General features: G+C 42.4%; 1 protein-coding gene across 1 annotated transcript in view; it reads left to right on the top strand.

Annotated features, from left to right (window-relative positions):
- The window catches only part of ift70 (intraflagellar transport 70), a 104048-nt gene that overhangs the window by 26928 nt on the left and 59832 nt on the right, over nt 1-17288 (top strand). Inside the window, exon 4 of the mRNA XM_072269479.1 lies at nt 4867-4923. Within this exon, the coding sequence (XP_072125580.1) occupies nt 4867-4923 (57 nt within the window). The remainder of the gene's footprint in view (nt 1-4866; nt 4924-17288) is intronic.

Below are 17288 nucleotides of genomic sequence, written 5' to 3'. Positions count from 1 at the left end.
GTCAGCCACGGTAGTGTCCTACTTCCATTCAAAAATTTCTTCTTATTTGGAATATATCTATCTTTGCTATCTTTGTAGGAAGTAATGGCCTGCAAATCCTGCCAGAGCTGATGTGCATCTGATTCCGTTTCTAACCTCAATCAGAATTGTTTTTTTGCCCTTAAAATAGTCTTCGATAGATCATACGTGGTTCTGGATCACCGGTCTTGAATGCCACAAATCTAGCCCTCATCATCATCATCATCATCAGGTGCCGTGCCCAGTTTGAGCTTTAACTGTCATGGCCCACACATTCCTGTTTCAGGTCAAGTGGATCAATTCATTGGTATTGATTTCCAGTTCTCTGGCTGCTGTCTCCATCATCATTTGTCTTTGTCTTCCTCTTGCTTTCTTCCCTTCAATCTTTCCCATAATTACTGTGCATTCTAACTCCTCTTTCCTAATCACATGTCCAATGAAGTTACATTGCCTTTTCATGATCTCATACATTATTTCTCTTTTTGTATTTGTTCTGTTCATGACATCCTTGTTAGATATTCGTTTCGTCCATGATATTCTTTGCATCCTCCTCAAAAACCACATCCCTGCTGCTTCAATTCGTTTCCTCATGTTACTAGATATTGTCCAACATTCTGAGCCATATAACATAACTGGATAAACATAACATTTCAGTACTCTGAGGCGGGTTGTCATGCCTAGTTTAGTATTGGTCAGTATACTCTTCATTCTCGTAAAGGTGTCTTTTGCCATCCCTATTCTTCTTTTGATGGCCATATTGTACCTGCCATCTGATGTCACCCAGCTTCCGAAGTAGCAAAAGTTCTGTACTTGTTTTATGTCTTCCCCATTTATTCTCAGCCTGCAGATAGGATTCTCCTTTTTGGATATCACCATACATTCTGTCTTTTTGCAATTGATAGATAGACCCATTTTTGCACTTTCTTCAACAATTATATCAATTAAGTTTTGTAGTTCTTCTTCCGTACTTGCAACTAACACAGTGTCATCTGCATATCTGAAATTATTGATGTTTTCACCGCCAACTTTGATTCCCAAGATGTCTCTTATTTTTTGTAATACTGTTTCACTGTTTACGTTAAATAAATCAGGGGAGAAAACACACCCTTGTCTAACGCCTCTCTTGATTTTCGTAAACTGACTCACTTCTCCATCTATTCTTACAGTGGCAGTTTGTTCCCAGTACAGATTTCTGATTAGGTGGAGGTCTTTTGAATCTAGATCTAGAGTTTTCTGTAATATTTCAAATAATTTACTGTGCTTCGCTTTATCAAATGCTAGCCCTCAGCAGGTTACGAATCTCCGAGTTCATTCGTGGCTTTTGGTTTGGGTGTGTCTGGTATGTACTCGAAGGCACACACTCGTCTGCAAAGGTTTCAGTGAAGTCAGTGACAACTGTGGCTTATTCATTCAGATTTAAAAATGAATCCCTGAATACTATCCAGTCCACTGACTCAAAGCAATCTTGTATCTGCATCTTCGCTTCCTTTGACTATACCGTCTTGGTCTTCACCACTGATGCTCGGAATGGGAGGGCATGATAAGCATTCTTGATGGTGGTATAACAGTGATCAAGTGTGTTGGTTCCTCTTTTTCCATCGGTGATATGTTGGTGATAGTTGTTCAGAGATTACTTCAAGATGGCCTGGTTGAAATCTCCCGCAATAATAGGGAAGGCATCTGGGTGTGCAGTTTCGTACCTGCTGATTACAGAGCGTAGTTCCTCCAGTGCCTGGCTGCCTTTCTGTACCACCTTGCTCATAAGTTGATTGGTAACCTAGAGATTTGGCTTTTCTACTTTGTATGCTTGGTTTTCAAACTTTCATCAGCAGAATCTCATTCCTAGTTCTAGCTATGTTATTTCCCTTAAGTCATCATAACAAGAAGAATATCTACCTCAAAGTATTTCTCTAGCCATGATGAGATGTTTTTAACTTGGCAAAGGACAAGCAAATCAGCTTCCAGGACTCTAGTACTAAGAAGAAAGTACAATATGAGTTCCCCAACTACTTTATGCCTTATTGCAAACTTTTTTTTCAGTTCTCCAGTTGGAACCAACTTCCCAGGATGTTCTGAGCAATTTGTACTGCAGTCTTTATCCATACTTGTGGTAACTGTTCAATTACAGCAAAGGTTGGAGCTCTTCATCCTCTCCCTATCCTCCCCATATTTGTTTGAGTGATATTCATGTCTTGATTCTTACCACTTGTCAAAATCTGTGTGCTTAGCCCCCTGCTCCACTTGCTTTATACCTGTGATTGTGTGGCTAAGTACAGCTTCAATGGTGTATTTCAATTTGCTGATGACATTGCTGTTGTTGGCCGAATCCAAGGTAGTGATGAATTGACAGATTGAAAATCTGAATGATGCGACAGCAACTTCTCACTCAAAGTCAGCAAAATCAAACAGCTGATGATCAACTACAGGAGGAAGAAATCAAAGATTCATGAGCCAATCTTCATTAGGGGATCGGAGGAGGAAAGGATCAGTAAATTTAGATTTCTTGGTATTATCATGTCAGGGGAACGACAGCATCTCTACTTTCCTAGTAGATTCAACATGTCATCTGAAGCTTTGACAAACTTCTATAGTGGCACAGTGGAGATTATCTTGACTGGTTGCATCGTGGCCTGGTATGAAAACACCAATGCCCAGGAACAGAAAGTGATGAATACAGCCCAGTTCATCACAGGCAAAGCTCTCCCCACCATTAAGCACATTTACAAGGAGCACTACCACAAAAAAGCTACATGCATTATCAAAGAATCTCACCTTCTAAACCATGCTCTCTTCTCAGTACAGGTTTCCCCCGCCATCCGAGGGTAGAGCGAAACAGTTCGTAAGCCGGAATGTCGTAAAGCGAAGAAGCAATTACCATTTATTTATATGGGAAAATTTTGTGAGCATTCGCAGACCCAAAAATAACCTACCAAATCATGCCAAATAACACACAAAACTTAAAATAACAGTAACATATAGTAAAAGCAGGAATGATATGATAAATACACAGCTTATATGAAGTAGAAATACTTTTCCACATTCATTGCCTGAACTGTTCTCCGTAGCGAAAATCTCACATAAGCACCGTTGGCAAAAACACGGCGCAAGCGCTGTTGGCAAAAATACTCTCTCCAGTAACCTTTAAGCTATGAAGCTGCCAAATCATCCAAATAATACGTAAAAATACACAACCGATGTAAAGTAGAAATAATGTATGTACAGTGTAGTATCACTTACCGGAATTGGGAAAACAGCGTCGAGCACACTGATGATGCTGTGTTAGACTGAGTCGTCAGAGTTTGGGTGGTGCAGTGGCCCCCACCCTCCGGGCAGCGAACTGATACCAATCCACAAAGTATGCAGCAGTAGCCGGGAGGCACACAGCACATCATTAAGAAAAAAGCCGAAATAAACATGCTAATTAATTAGGTGCCGCCCGACACGTAATTGTCAGCCCAGATCAGTGCAGATTGCCGATTGCATCGCCTCTGATCTGGGCCGACAATTATGTGTCGGGCAGCACCTAATTAATTAGCATGTTTATTTCGGCTTTTTCCTTAAAGATGTGCTGTGTGTCTCCTGGCTACTGCTGCATTCTCCGAGAATCGGTATCTGTCCGCGGCCTGGGTGGTGGGACACAGGGGTGTCATCTCGTCGTCTGTTTCCATTAGAGCAGGCAGCTCATCTTCTCCTATGATTGCCCGCCTCGATGTGGAAGGTTGAGGTTCGTCATCTGCTATGGCTGATGTGGAAAGCTTGCTTGACTGCTGAGCCTCGCGCATTTTTCTATCATACAGTTCTTTGTAAGCACTCAAACCATGCTGCAAATATCCCCTAAACCGACGTACCCTTTCAAAATTAAAGTCGTACTTCATCATTACTCATTCGGTTTTGATTGTTATCTTTTCCTCTTCCAATTGCATCAGCTCTTCATCTGTCAGTTCTTGGTCATGGGATGCCAAAACCTGTTCAACATCTTGTTCGTCAGCTTCCACAAGCCAAACTCACTTAGTCCTTACTTCGTTCACCACGATCAAAACGCTTAATTATGTCTAGTTTTACGCTAAGTGTAACACACTTACGAGCTCTTTCAGGCTTTTCCGATACCATAGAACTCATCTTGCAAACAGCTGCTCACAGGCACGTGTTTAAGCAATGCCGGCGAGATTGCCGTTCCGAATCCGGGGGACAGCGGCTGCTCAGGGCGTGCGCTGATTTTTTTCGCGGGCTGCTTTTATCGTAACAGTGAAAACACCTTCTGTAGTGAAAACAGGGTACTAATGTAGGTCTTTCGTAGCAGTGAGGGTTCATAAAGCGGGGGACACCTGTACTACCATTGGGCAAAAGGCACAGGACCCTAAGCTACCAAGTTCAGAAACAGTTATTACCCTACCACCATCACGGTCCTGAATCAGCATGAATAATTTCACTCACCTCAACTCTGAACTGATTCCACAACCTACAAACTAACTTCTAAGGACTCTACAACTCATATTCTATACACCATTTATTTATTTTTCATTTGCACATTGGTTTGTTTTCAGTCTTAGTTTATGTATAGCTTTTCATAAATTATAGTTTATTGCTTTGTTTTTCTGTAAATGCAAGCAAGAAGATGAATCTCAAGGTAGTGTATAGTGACATATTCTGTACATATGTTGATAATAAATTTACTTTGATTTTGACTTTGAACTAGCTAGAGGCCCTGCAAAGTTTTGTCCTGGCTTTGCTGCTTTCAAATAAATTAAACAAAAAGGTGCACTGATCAGAAGCTGTGGGTTACTGTTTTTAGTAATAATTTTGTTAGAAAGTGCGTAAGCATAAATAAAATCTGATTTTCCCAATCAGGTGTTGAAACTACAAGCTGCAATTAAATATGGAGAAGAAGACCTTATAGGAGCAAAAGTAAGAATTGCATTATCCTTACAATTAAGTTTTGGATACCTGAACATTAATGTGAATTTAGAAAGTTTAAAAAATTCTATATATAAATAAATTTGAAGTATTGACTTGTACTTAAATGAGTAAAATATCTTTAGTCATGAAAAGGCATTACATTGTTTTTTTGTAAATAATCCTTTATTTATGAAAAATGGCAGATGAAATTTAATGCAGACAAATGTGATGTGTTGCACATTGGGAGGGCAAACCAGGTTAGGACTTAAATGGTGAGCGATCGGGCACTGCGGAGTATGGTGGAATAGAGGGATCTGGGAATAGATGGCTCATCATTCCTTGAAAGTCATGTCACATGTAGATAGGGTCATAAAGAGAGTTTTTGGCACTCTAGTCTTCATAGATCAAAGTGTTGAGTACAGGAGTTGGGATTTTATGATGAAGCTGTGAGACCTAATTTGGAGTATTGTGTGCACTTATGACCACCTATTTAAAGATAAAATATTAATAAGATTGAAAGAATGCCGAGAAAATTTACAAGGAATTTTCTAGGACTTGAGAACTTGAGTTATAGGAAAAGGTTGAGTAGGTTAGGACTTTATTCTCTAGAGCATAGAAGAATGAGGGGAGATTTGCTAGAGGTATATAAAAAGTATAAGGAGAATAGATAGGGTAAACACAAGCAGGCTTTTCCCACTGAGGTTGGATGAGACTAGAAGAAGAGGTTTTGGGTTAAGTGTGAAAGGGAAAATGTTTAAGGGGAGCATGATTGGAAAGTTCTTCACTCAGAGGAGAGTGAGCTTGTGGGATGAGTTGCCAGCACACATGGTGGATGTGAGTTCAATTTCAACATTTAAGAGAAATTTGAATAGGTACATGGATAGGAGAGCTATGGAGAGTAATGGCCCAGGTGCAGATTGATGGGACTAGGCAGAATAATAGTTTGGCATGGACTAGATGGGCTGAAAGGCCTGTTTCTGTGCAGTAGTGTTCTACAACTAAAAATGAAGTTTAAACATTGTTCCAGTAAATCTGTGAGAGCCACAATAGACATCAAATGGTTATCATGCTTATAAACGTAATTGCTCATGTGAATATACTAATCTCAACCTCTCCTTTTTATTATTGGTGTTGTATCCCTCCCAAAATATATTTTCTTCAGATCTTGCTACATCGTTACTCTCTATTTTGTCTTTGCATCTCATCATCTTTACAGAAGTTCTCACATTTGCTATCTGTGAAGTATTTTTTTTAAATAGCGAATGCACCGGAAAACACTTTCCACTCACTTTTACGCTCTGAATGGATTTGGTTTAATACACACAAAGGATTAGGCATTTTAAAAGCTTAACAGTCAGAGCTACTTGTGTGTAGTTATTATTCAATGTTTTATGTTAATTTGGGATTTTATTCATCAGAATTAAACTTTGCCCTCACAGTTAGCTTCTTCTCCAGCTTAGAACTGTACATTTTCCCAGGAGCACTAATTCAGGTTGTTTCTTCAAGCTATTTGTGTTTCCTTAGTTGCTGAGGAATTAGTTGATATGTTGTAAAAGTTTTTGCATAGGAAGTATTTATTAAGAAATTGATGAACATAGATTATTGAAGCATTGAAATTGTTCAATGTGGTTTATTAGAAGTTATTTTCAGTTTTCTTTAGATCAGTGTGTCCTCATACGTGGAGAATTAGTCAACAAAAAAGGCTTGTTTATGGAGATTGTCTTATTTCCATTTGAAATGATAAACTTGCAACAGATTTATAGCCTAGTCAGAAACTTTACCCCATGTATAAATGCAGGTTCTTTCTTTTCACCTTCTATTAAAAAACACTCTGGATATCCAAGCTGGAACTTGCCAGGCTTGAACTTTCGATTAGTCTAGTTAAGACTGAGCTACCAAAAGATGGGGAATGAATCAGTTTATAGGTGGTTCATCAGATATTTTTGTTTCTATTCTAACATAAGTTGAAGGCTTCTCGCCATTATGTAAAATTCCTCTAGGCCAGGTGATGTCAGTTTCTTTCAGACCTGTATGTGAGTGACTAGTTGCGATATATGTGCTTTCAAGTTCACGTTCACATTTATTGTCATCTGTCTGTACGTATATACAACCAAATGAAACATTGTCCCTCCAGACCATGGTGCACCTACAATACTGTACATATATTCCATCCAGCAAATAAAACAAAATATTAGCACAAGTTAATAAAATATAATTCAAAATACAGGTAGTGCGCAGCACAGCTGAACAGTACAATAAACAGCTGACTGTCCTAGTGATGATGAGACCTCAGTGATGGCAGGGTATTCATTAGTCTCACAGCCTGGGGGAGAAAGCTGTTACCTGGTCTGGCCGTCTTGGTCCTGGTGCCCTTATACCTCCTCCCTGACAGCAGTGGGTCAAAGAGATAGTGGGATGGATGGTAGAGATCCTCAAAAATACTCCTGGCCCTTCTTAAATAGTCCCAATAAATGTCACGATTGGGAGGGAAGGAGACCCTGGTGATCATTTTGGTTGATCTTACTATCCTCTATAGGTTCTTGTTGTCAGATGCCTTGCAGCTTCTGGAACACACAATGATGCAGTCAGACAGAACACTCTTTATGGTGCTCCTGTAGAAAGTTGTTAAAATGGGGGCGGAGAGCCTTGCACACTTCAATCTCCTCAGAAAGTGCAGATGCTGCTGTGCCTTCTTGACTAATGAGGAGATGTGATGAGTCCAGGTTAGATTATCTGTTACGTGCATACCAAGAACTTTGCACTCCTCACTGTCTCCACAGCAAAGCCTTTGATGTGCAATGGAGAGTGGTCAACCTGCGCCTTCCACAATCATCTTTTTTGTCCGGTCCATGTTGAGACTCAGGTTGTTATTTTCACACCATATGACAAGCCTGTCTACCTGCTCTCTGTATGCTGAGTCATCATTGTTGTTGATGAGGCCAGCCACTGTTGTATCATCAGCAAATGTAACAGAGACATTGAATCATAGAACACTATGGAGCAGAAAACGGGCCCTTTGCACATCTAATCCATGCAGAACTATTAATCTGCCCAGGCCCATCGAACGGCACCTGGACCATAGCCCTCCATACCTCTCCAATCCATGTACCTATCCAAATTTCTCTTAACTGTTGAAATTGAACCCGCATCCACCACTTCTGCTGACAGCTCCTTCCACACTCTCACCACTCTTTGAGTGAAGAAATTCCCCCTCATGTTCCCTTTAAATATTTCATCTCTCACACTTAACCCATGACCTCTAATTCGAGTCTCAGCCAACCTCAGTGGAAAGAGCCTGCTTACATTTACCCTCTCTTTACCCTTCATAATGTTATATACCTCAGTTTATGCTTCCTCGATCTCCTGCACTCCAGGGAATAAAGTCCTAACCTATTCAAGCTTTCCCTAAAACTCAGGTCATCCTTGGTAATTTTCTCTTCAGTCTTTCAATCTTATTGACATCTTTCCTGTAGGTAGATGACCAAAACTGCACACAATACTCTAAATTAGGATTCAGCAACGTTTTATACAACTTCAACATAATATCCCAACTCCTACACTCAGTACCTTGACTTATGAAGACCAATGTGCCAAAAGATTTATTTACAATCCTATCTACATGTGACATAATTTCCAAGGAATTACTGATGCGTATTCCCAGATCCCTTTCTTACCACACTCCTCAGTCCTCTGACAATCACCGTGTAAGTCCTACCCTAGTTTGTCCTCCCAAAGTGCAACACCTCACACTTGTCTGCATTAACTTCCATTCTGCCCTTTTTTTTTCCCCAGTTGGTCCAGATCCCACTGCAATCTCTGATAGTCTTCGTCGCTATGCACTACACCCCCAATCTTGGTATCTTCTACAAATTTGCTGATTCAGTTTACCACTTTAGCATCCAAATCATACCTATACAGTAGATGACAAACAACAAAGGACCCGGCGCCAGCCTCTGCAGCACACCACTGGTCACAGGCCTCCAATCAGAGAAACAACCATCTACTACCACTCTCTGGCATCTCCTGTGAAGCCAATATCAAATCGAATTTACTACCTAACCTTGAATGCCAAGTGACAAAACATTTTTGATGAACCTCCCATGCGGGACTTGTCAAAGGCCTTAACTAAAGTCTATGTGGACAACATCCACTACCTTGCTTTCCTGAAAACTTTCTTGAAAAATCAGTCCTTGTTTATCCAAATATTTTAATATCCAGTCCATTAGAATACTTTCCAGTAACTTTCCCACTACTGATGTCAGGCTCACTAGCCTATAACTTTCTGGCTTATTCCTAGAGTCTTTCTTAAACAACAGAACAACATCAGCTATCCTCCAATCTTCCAGCACCTCACCCGTCACTAAGGATAGTTTGAATATCTCTGCTAGGGCCCCTGCAATTTCTGCACCAGCTTCCCACAGGGTCTGAGGTAATACCTTGTCAGGCTCTGGAGATTTATCCATGCTAATTTTCCTAAAGGCAGCAAACACCTGCTCCTCAGGTATATGGTCTATGATCTCACTACTGCTTTACCTCATTTCTATAGATTTTGCATCCTTCTTCCGAATCAATAAAGATGCAAAAAAAAAAAATCCTTTTAAGATCTCCCCCATCTCTTTCAGCTCCACACCTAGATTACCATTCTGATCTTCCAGAGGACCAATTTTGTCCCCTGCTCTCTTTGCTCTTAATGTACGGTAGTGTAGAAGCCCTTGGGATTCTTCTTCACCTTGTCTGCTAGAGCAACCTCGTGCATTCTTTTAACCCTCCTGATTTCCTACTTAAAAAAATTAAGAAATTTTGTATTTCTTGTACTCCTCAAGCAGCTCATTTCCCACCTGCCTTTACCTGCTATGCATCTCTTTTTTTTTCTTTTCTTAATCAGGGCCTCAATATCTCCCGAAGCTAAGATTCCCTAAGCCTGTTATCCTTGACTTTTTATTCTGACAGGAACATGCAAACCCTCTACTCTCAAAATTTCTCTTCTGAAGGGCTCTGACTTACCACGTACACCTTTGCCAGAAAGCAACCTGTCCCAATGCACCCTTGTCAGATCCTTACTGATACCACCAAAATTATCCTTCACCAAAATTATCTTGAAACTAATGGCAGTATGATCACTAGATGCAAAGAGTTCCCATCACTGGGTTCCGGCAAACTAGCAACAGAGGAGCTGAAGGCAGTGTGGACAGGGCCAACGAACTTAACCTGTTCTTTATTAGATTTGACATTGTGGCCCTTGCCCACCCACATGAGTCATCTGTTGTCGGCCCCCAACCAACACATATTCCACTCTCCCCTCCTACCGCTCCTCACAGTCCCCCACCCTGCTCTCATGACTATACCCCTTCCCCACACGAAACCACCACGGTGGGCTTTACAGCTGAACAGGTGAGAAGACAGCTGAAACGTCTCAACCCAAGCAAGGCTGCAGGACCGGGTGGTGTCAGTACCAGGGTGCTCAAAGCCTGTGCCCCTCAGCTATGTGGAGTACTTCACCGTGTATACAACCTGAGCCTGAGTCTCTAGAGGGTTCCTGTCCTGTGGAAGACATCCTGCCTCGTCCCTGTGCCGAAGACGCCGTGCCCCAGCGGCCTCAATGACTGTAGACCGGTGGCATTGACCTCCCACATCATGAAGACCCTGGAGAGACTTGTTCTGGAGCTGCTCCAGCCTATGGTCAGGCCACAATTAGATCCCCTCCAGTTCGCTTGCCAGCCCCGACTAGGAGTTGAGGATGCCATCGTCTACCTGCTGAACCGTGTCTACGCCCACCTGGACAAGTCAGCGAGCACTGTGAGGGTCAAGTTTTTTGACTTCTCCAGTGCGTTCAACACCATCCGCCTGCTCTGCTGGGGGAGAAGCTGACAGCGATGCAGGTGGATGCTTCCCTGGTGTCATGGATTCTTCATTACCTGACTGGCAGACCACAATACATGTGTTTGCAACACTGTGTGTCCGACAGAGTGATCAGCAGCACTGGGGCTCCACAGGGGACTGTCTTGTCTCCCTTTCTCTTCACCATTTACACCTCGGACTTCAACTACTACACAGAGTCTTGTCATCTTCAGAAGTTTTCTGATGACTCTGCCATAGTTGGATGCATCAGCAAGGGAGATGAGGCTGAGTACAGGGCTACGGTAGGAAACTTTGTCACATGGTGTGAGCAGAATTATCTGCAGCTTAATGTGAAAAAGACTAAGGAGCTGGTGGTAGACCTGAGGAGAGCTAAGGTACCGGTGACCCCTGTTTCCATCCAGGGGGTCAGTGTGGACATGGTGGAGGATTACAAATACCTGGGGATACGAATTGACAATAAACTGAACTGGTCAAAGAACACTGAGGCTGTCTACAAGAAGGGTCAGAGCCGTCTTTATTTCCTGAGACGACTGAGGTCCTTTAACATCTGCCGGACGATGCTGAGGATGTTCTACCAGTCTGTGGTGGCCAGTGCTATCATGTTTGCTGTTGTGTGCTGGGGCAGCAGACTGAGGGTAGCAGACACCAACAGAATCAACAAACTCATTCGTAAGGCCAGTGATGTTGTGGGGATGGAACTGGTCTCTCTGACGGTGGTGGCTGAGAAGAGGATGCTGTCCAAGTTGCATGCCATCTTGGACAATGTTTCCCATCCACTACATAATGTACTGGTTGGGCACAGGAGTACATTCAGCCAGAGACTCATTCCACCAAGATGCAACACAGAGCGTCATAGGAAGTCATTCCTGCCTGTGGCCATCAAACTTTACAACTCCTCCCTTGGAGGGTCAGACACCCTGAGCCAATAGGCTGGTCCTGGACTTATTTCCTGGCGTAGTTTACATATTACTATTTATTTATGGTTTTATTACTATTTATTATTTATGGTGCAACTGTAACGAAAACCAATTTCCCCCGGGATCAATAAAGTATGACTATGACTACACAAACTTCAGTCACCTGCCCTGTTTCATTCCCTAATAGGAGATCTAGTATCACACTGTCTCTGGTTCAGACCTCTGTGTACTAAAGAAACTTTCCTGAATACATTTGACAATCTTATCCCATCCAGCCTTTTTACAGCATGGGACTCCCAGTCAATGTGGAAAGTTAAAATCACCTTGTATATCTTGAAACAGTCTGCGATCTCTCTACAAATTTGCTCCCCTAAATCCTGCAGACTGTAGGGTGGTCTATAATATAATCTCATTAACATAGTTATACCTTTCTTTTTCCTCAGTTCTACCATAATGCCTCAGTAGATGAGCTGTCCATCTGTCTGAGTACTACTGTGACAAACTAGTAACACCACCCCTCATCCTTTAATCCCTCCCACTCTATCACGTCTGAAACAATAGAACCCTGGAACATTGAGCTGTCTGTCCTGTCTCTCCTGCAACTAAGTCTCACTAATTGCAGCAACGTCATCATGCCTTTCCTACATTGCATTGAAATATACCCAATTTAGAACATTACTCCCACCATGCTCAACCTTTCGATTCCTGACTTTGTATGTAGCTTCACACATCAACGTTGCTGGTGAACGCAGCAGGCCGGGCAGCATCTATAGGAAGAAGTACAGTCGATGTTTTGGATTGAGACCCTTCGTCAGGACTAATGGAAAAAAGAACTAGTAAGAGATTTGAAAGTGGGAGCGGGAGGGGGAGATCCAGAATGATAGGAGAAGACAGGAGGGGGAGGGATGCAGCCAAGAGCTGGACAGTTGATTGGTACTGGATCTTAGTCTTCTTGATGGAAAGACCCCAGTCAGTCCAAGTTGGCAGCAATATCTCAAGCTCTATCACACTGAGCACTGGAGCCCCCAGGGCTGAGTGCTCAGCCCACTGTTGTTCACGCTGCTAAAACTGCATCATCATATAATATCCTGTGGGAAGCTTTGCTAGCACTGAATTGGGGTATGGGGGGAGGGTGTTGGCGTTTAAACTAGAGTTGCAGGGGGACAGCTCTTGGCTCCATCCCTTCCCCTCCTGTCTTCTCCTATCATTTTGGATCTCCCCCTCCCCTTTCCACTTTCAAATCTCTTACTAGCTCTTCTTTCAGTTAGTCCTGATGAAGGGTCTTGGCCTGAAACGTCGAATGTACCTCTTCCTAGAGATGCTGCCTGGCCTGCTGTGTTCACCAGCAACTGTGATGTGTGTTGCTGGAATTTCCAGCATCTGCAGATTTCCTCGTGTTTCCGTTTGTATGTAGCTTAATGTCTTTCCCCACAACCACTCCTCTATCTGCTCTGGTGCTCTAGTTCTGATCCCCCTGCAACTCTAGTTTAAACCCCAACATCTTCCCCCCCCCCCACCCCAATTCAGTGCTAGCAAAGCTTCCCACAGGATATTATATGATGATGCAGTCTTAGCAGCATGTCATACTTTATTGATCCCGGGGGAAATTGGTTTTCATATTTATGGTGCAACTGTAACAAAAACCAATTTCCCCCGGGATCAATAAAGTATGACTATGACTACTATGTGAACAGCAGTGGGCTGAGCACTCAGCCCTGGGGGGCTCCAGTGTTCTGTGTGATAGAGCTTGAGACATTGCTACCAACTTGGACTGACTGGGGTCTTTCCATCAAGAAGACTAAGATCCAGTTGCAGACCTTGACTAACAGTTTCTATGGAAGCATGAAGTTCATTTGCTTCTGTTGCAATCCAGACACAAAGTGGGTGAGTCTGGACCACCAGTAGCGCTTAGTGTTTTCATGAAGACAGGAGGGCTACACTGGTTGGAGTCCAGTCTTTTCCAGTCTCTCCTCATAACTAAATTCCATCATGAGCATCCTGATAAACTGACCGAACTCTTTCAAAAGCATCTTTCCTAAAATGTTCCTTTGTATGGTTGCCCAGTTGAGATCTAACCAATGAGTTATAAAACTCTAGCATGCTTGTATTTCATTCTCTTATTCATACATGCATATAACAAATGTTTTTCAACCAGCTTATCAACTTACACTCTCACCCTCTATCATAAACCATTTGTCCAAGCAAACTTTTAACGTTTGTTCTTTATCCACCTTAGCCCTCTCAAATTGTCATTTAACGCTTCCTCATATTGATCTCCAAGCTGCCTTGCTTCTACCTTTTTCATCATCCCTTAGGTGCCAAACTGAAATCTGTAAGGATTTCCAACTGTTTCCAAATTTTACATTGTTTCTCCTTCATTGAAGAATCAAAAAGGATAATAGACCAAACAATTTCTGTGGAAACCAACTCTCAGTCTAAAAAGTATCTGTCCACCATTATCCATTGCTTCTTGTCAATGAGCTAGTTTCGCATTCATGCTGAATTTTTCCACTCAATTCAGTTAGCTTAATAAGCGTACTATATTGCAACTGAATATCTTCCAAAACTCCATGTATCATGCATAACATATCAAAGAATATTGGAGTTGATTTCTGCTTGTTGTCAGTAATTAAGTAAAACATCTACATATTTAGCTGGTCTCTGATAATGGCTTGCAACAACTTTCCTGTTAGGGTGGCCTATAGATTCCTGGTTTATCTTTCTCCTCTTTTTCAAACGGTGATATATCAAAGGACGGGTTGCACTTGAATCCAAGGGGGACCAATATCCTGGCAGGGAGATTAGCGGGGGCTACTGAGGTGACTTTAAACTAGAATGGTTGGGGGGTGGGAATCAAATTAAAGAGGCTAGGCGTGAGGAGGTTAGTTCACTACAGGGGGATGGGAACCAGTGCAGAGAGGCAGAAGGGTGTAAAGTGAGGGTAGAAACAAAAAGTACTATGGAGAAAAGTAAAAGTGGCAGGCCGACAAATCCAGGGCAAGCATTAAAAAGGGCCACTTTTCAGCATAATTGTATGGCTAAGAGAGTTGTAAAAGAGCGCCTGAAGGCTTTGTGTGTCAATGCAAGGAGTATTCGTAATAAGGTGGATGAATTGAAAGTGCAGATTGTTATTAATGATTATGATATAGTTGGGATCACAGAGACATGGCTCCAGGGTGACCAGGGATGGGAGCTCAACGTTCAGGGATATTCAATATTCAGGAGGGATAGACATGAAGGAAGGGGAGGTGGGGTGGCGTTGCTGGTTAAAGAAGAGATTAACGCAATAGAAAGGAAGGACATAAGCCGGGAAGATGTGGAATCGATATGGGTAGAGCTGCGTAACACTAAGGGGCAGAAGACGCTGGTGGGAGTTGTGTACAGGCCACCTAACAGTAGTAGTGAGGTCGGAAATGGTATTAAACAGGAAATTAGAAATGTGTGCAATAAAAAAACAGCAGTTATAATGGGTGACTTCAATCTACATGTAGATTGGGTGAACCAACTTGGTAAAGGTGCTGAGGAAGAGGATTTCTTGGAATGTCTGCGGGATGGTTTTTTGAAGCAACATGTCGAGGAACCGACTAGAGAGCAGGCTATTCTGGACTGGGTTTTGAGCAATGAGGAAGGGTTAATTAGCAATCTTGTCGTGAGAGGCCCCTAGGGTAAGAGTGACCATAATATGGTGGAATTCTTCATTAAGATGGAGAGTGACATAGTTAATTCAGAAACAAAGATTCTGAACTTAAAGAGGGGTAACTTTGAAGGTATGAGACGTGAATTAGCTAAGATAGACTGGCAAATGACACTTAAAGGATTGACGGTGGATATGCAATGGCAAGCATTTAAAGGTTGCATGGATGGACTGCAACAAATGTTCATCCCAGTTTGGCAAAAGAATAAATCAAGGAAGGTAGTGCACCCGTGGCTGACAAGAGAAATTAGGGATAGTATCAATTCCAAAGAAGCAGCATACAAATTAGCCAGAGAAAGTGGCTCACCTGAGGACTGGAAGAAATTCAGAGTTCAGCAGAGGAGGACAAAGGGCTTAATTAGGAAGGGGAAAAAAGATTATGAGAGAAAACTGGCAGGCAACATAAAAACAGACTGTAAAAGCTTTTATAGATATGTAAAAAGGAAAAGACTGGTAAAGACAAATGTAGGTCCCCTGCAGGCAGAAACAGGTGAGTTGATTATGGGGAGCAAGGACATGGCAGACCAATTGAATAATTACTTTGGTTCTGTCTTCACTAAGGAGGACATAAATAATCTTCCAGAAATAGTAGGGGACAGAGGGTCCAGTGAGATGGAGGAACTGAGCGAAATACATGTTAGTAGGGAAGTGGTGTTAGGTAAATTGAAGGGATTGAAGGCAGATAAATCCCCAGGGCCAGATGGTCTGCATCCCAGGGTGCTTAAGGAAGTAGCCCAAGAAATAGTGGATGCATTAGTGATAATTTTTCAAAACTCGTTAGATTCTGGACTAGTTCCTGAGGATGGCTAATGTAACTCCACTTTTTAAAAAAGGAGGGAGAGAGAAACCGGGGAATTATAGACCGGTTAGCCTAACGCCGGTGGTGGGGAAACTGCTGGAGTCAGTTATCAAGGATGTGATAACAGCACATTTGGAAAGTGGTGAAATGATCGGACAAAGTCAGCATGGATTTGTGAAAGGAAAATCATGTCTGACGAATCTCATAGAATTTTTTGAGGATGTAACTAGTAGAGTGGATAGGGGAGAACCAGTGGATGTGGTATATTTGGATTTTCAGAAGGCTTTTGACAAGGTCCCACACAGGAGATTAGTGTGCAAACTTAAAGCACACGGTATTGGGGGTAAGGTATTGGTGTGGGTGGAGAGTTGGTTAGCAGACAGGAAGCAAAGAGTGGGAATAAACGGGACCTTTTCAGAATGGCAGGCGGTGACTAGTGGGGTACCGCAAGGCTCAGTGCTGGGACCCCAGTTGTTTACAATATATATTAATGACTTGGATGAGGGAATTAAATGCAGCATCTCCAAGTTTGCAGATGACACAAAGCTGGGTGGCAGTGTTAGCTGTGAGGAGGATGCTAAGCGGATGCAGGGTGACTTGGATAGGTTGGGTGAGTGGGCAAATTCATGGCAGATGCAATTTAATGTGGATAAATGTGAAGTTATCCACTTTGGTGGCAAAAATAGGAAAACAGATTATTATCTGAATGGTGGCCGATTAGGAAAAGGGGAGGTGCAACGTGACCTGGGTGTCATTATACACCAGTCATTGAAAGTGGGCATGCAGGTACAGCAGGCGGTGAAAAAGGCGAATGGTATGCTGGCATTTATAGCGAGAGGTTTTGAGTACAGGAGCAGGGAGGTACTACTGCAGTTGTACAAGGCCTTGGTGAGACCGCACCTGGAGTATTGTGTGCAGTTTTGGTCCCCTAATCTGAGGAAAGACATCCTTGCCATAGAGGGAGTACAGAGAAGGTTCACCAGATTGATTCCTGGGATGGCAGGACTTTCATATGAAGAAAGACTGGATGAACTAGGCTTATACTCGTTGGAATTTAGAAGATTGAGGGGGGATCTGATTGAAACGTATAAGATCCTAAAGGGAT

This window comes from Mobula birostris, chromosome 9, assembly GCF_030028105.1.
Source record: "Mobula birostris isolate sMobBir1 chromosome 9, sMobBir1.hap1, whole genome shotgun sequence".
Lineage (NCBI taxonomy): Eukaryota > Metazoa > Chordata > Chondrichthyes > Myliobatiformes > Myliobatidae > Mobula > Mobula birostris.
Note: the sequence above shows the minus strand (reverse complement) of the source record. Positions and strands in the feature narration are given on the sequence as shown.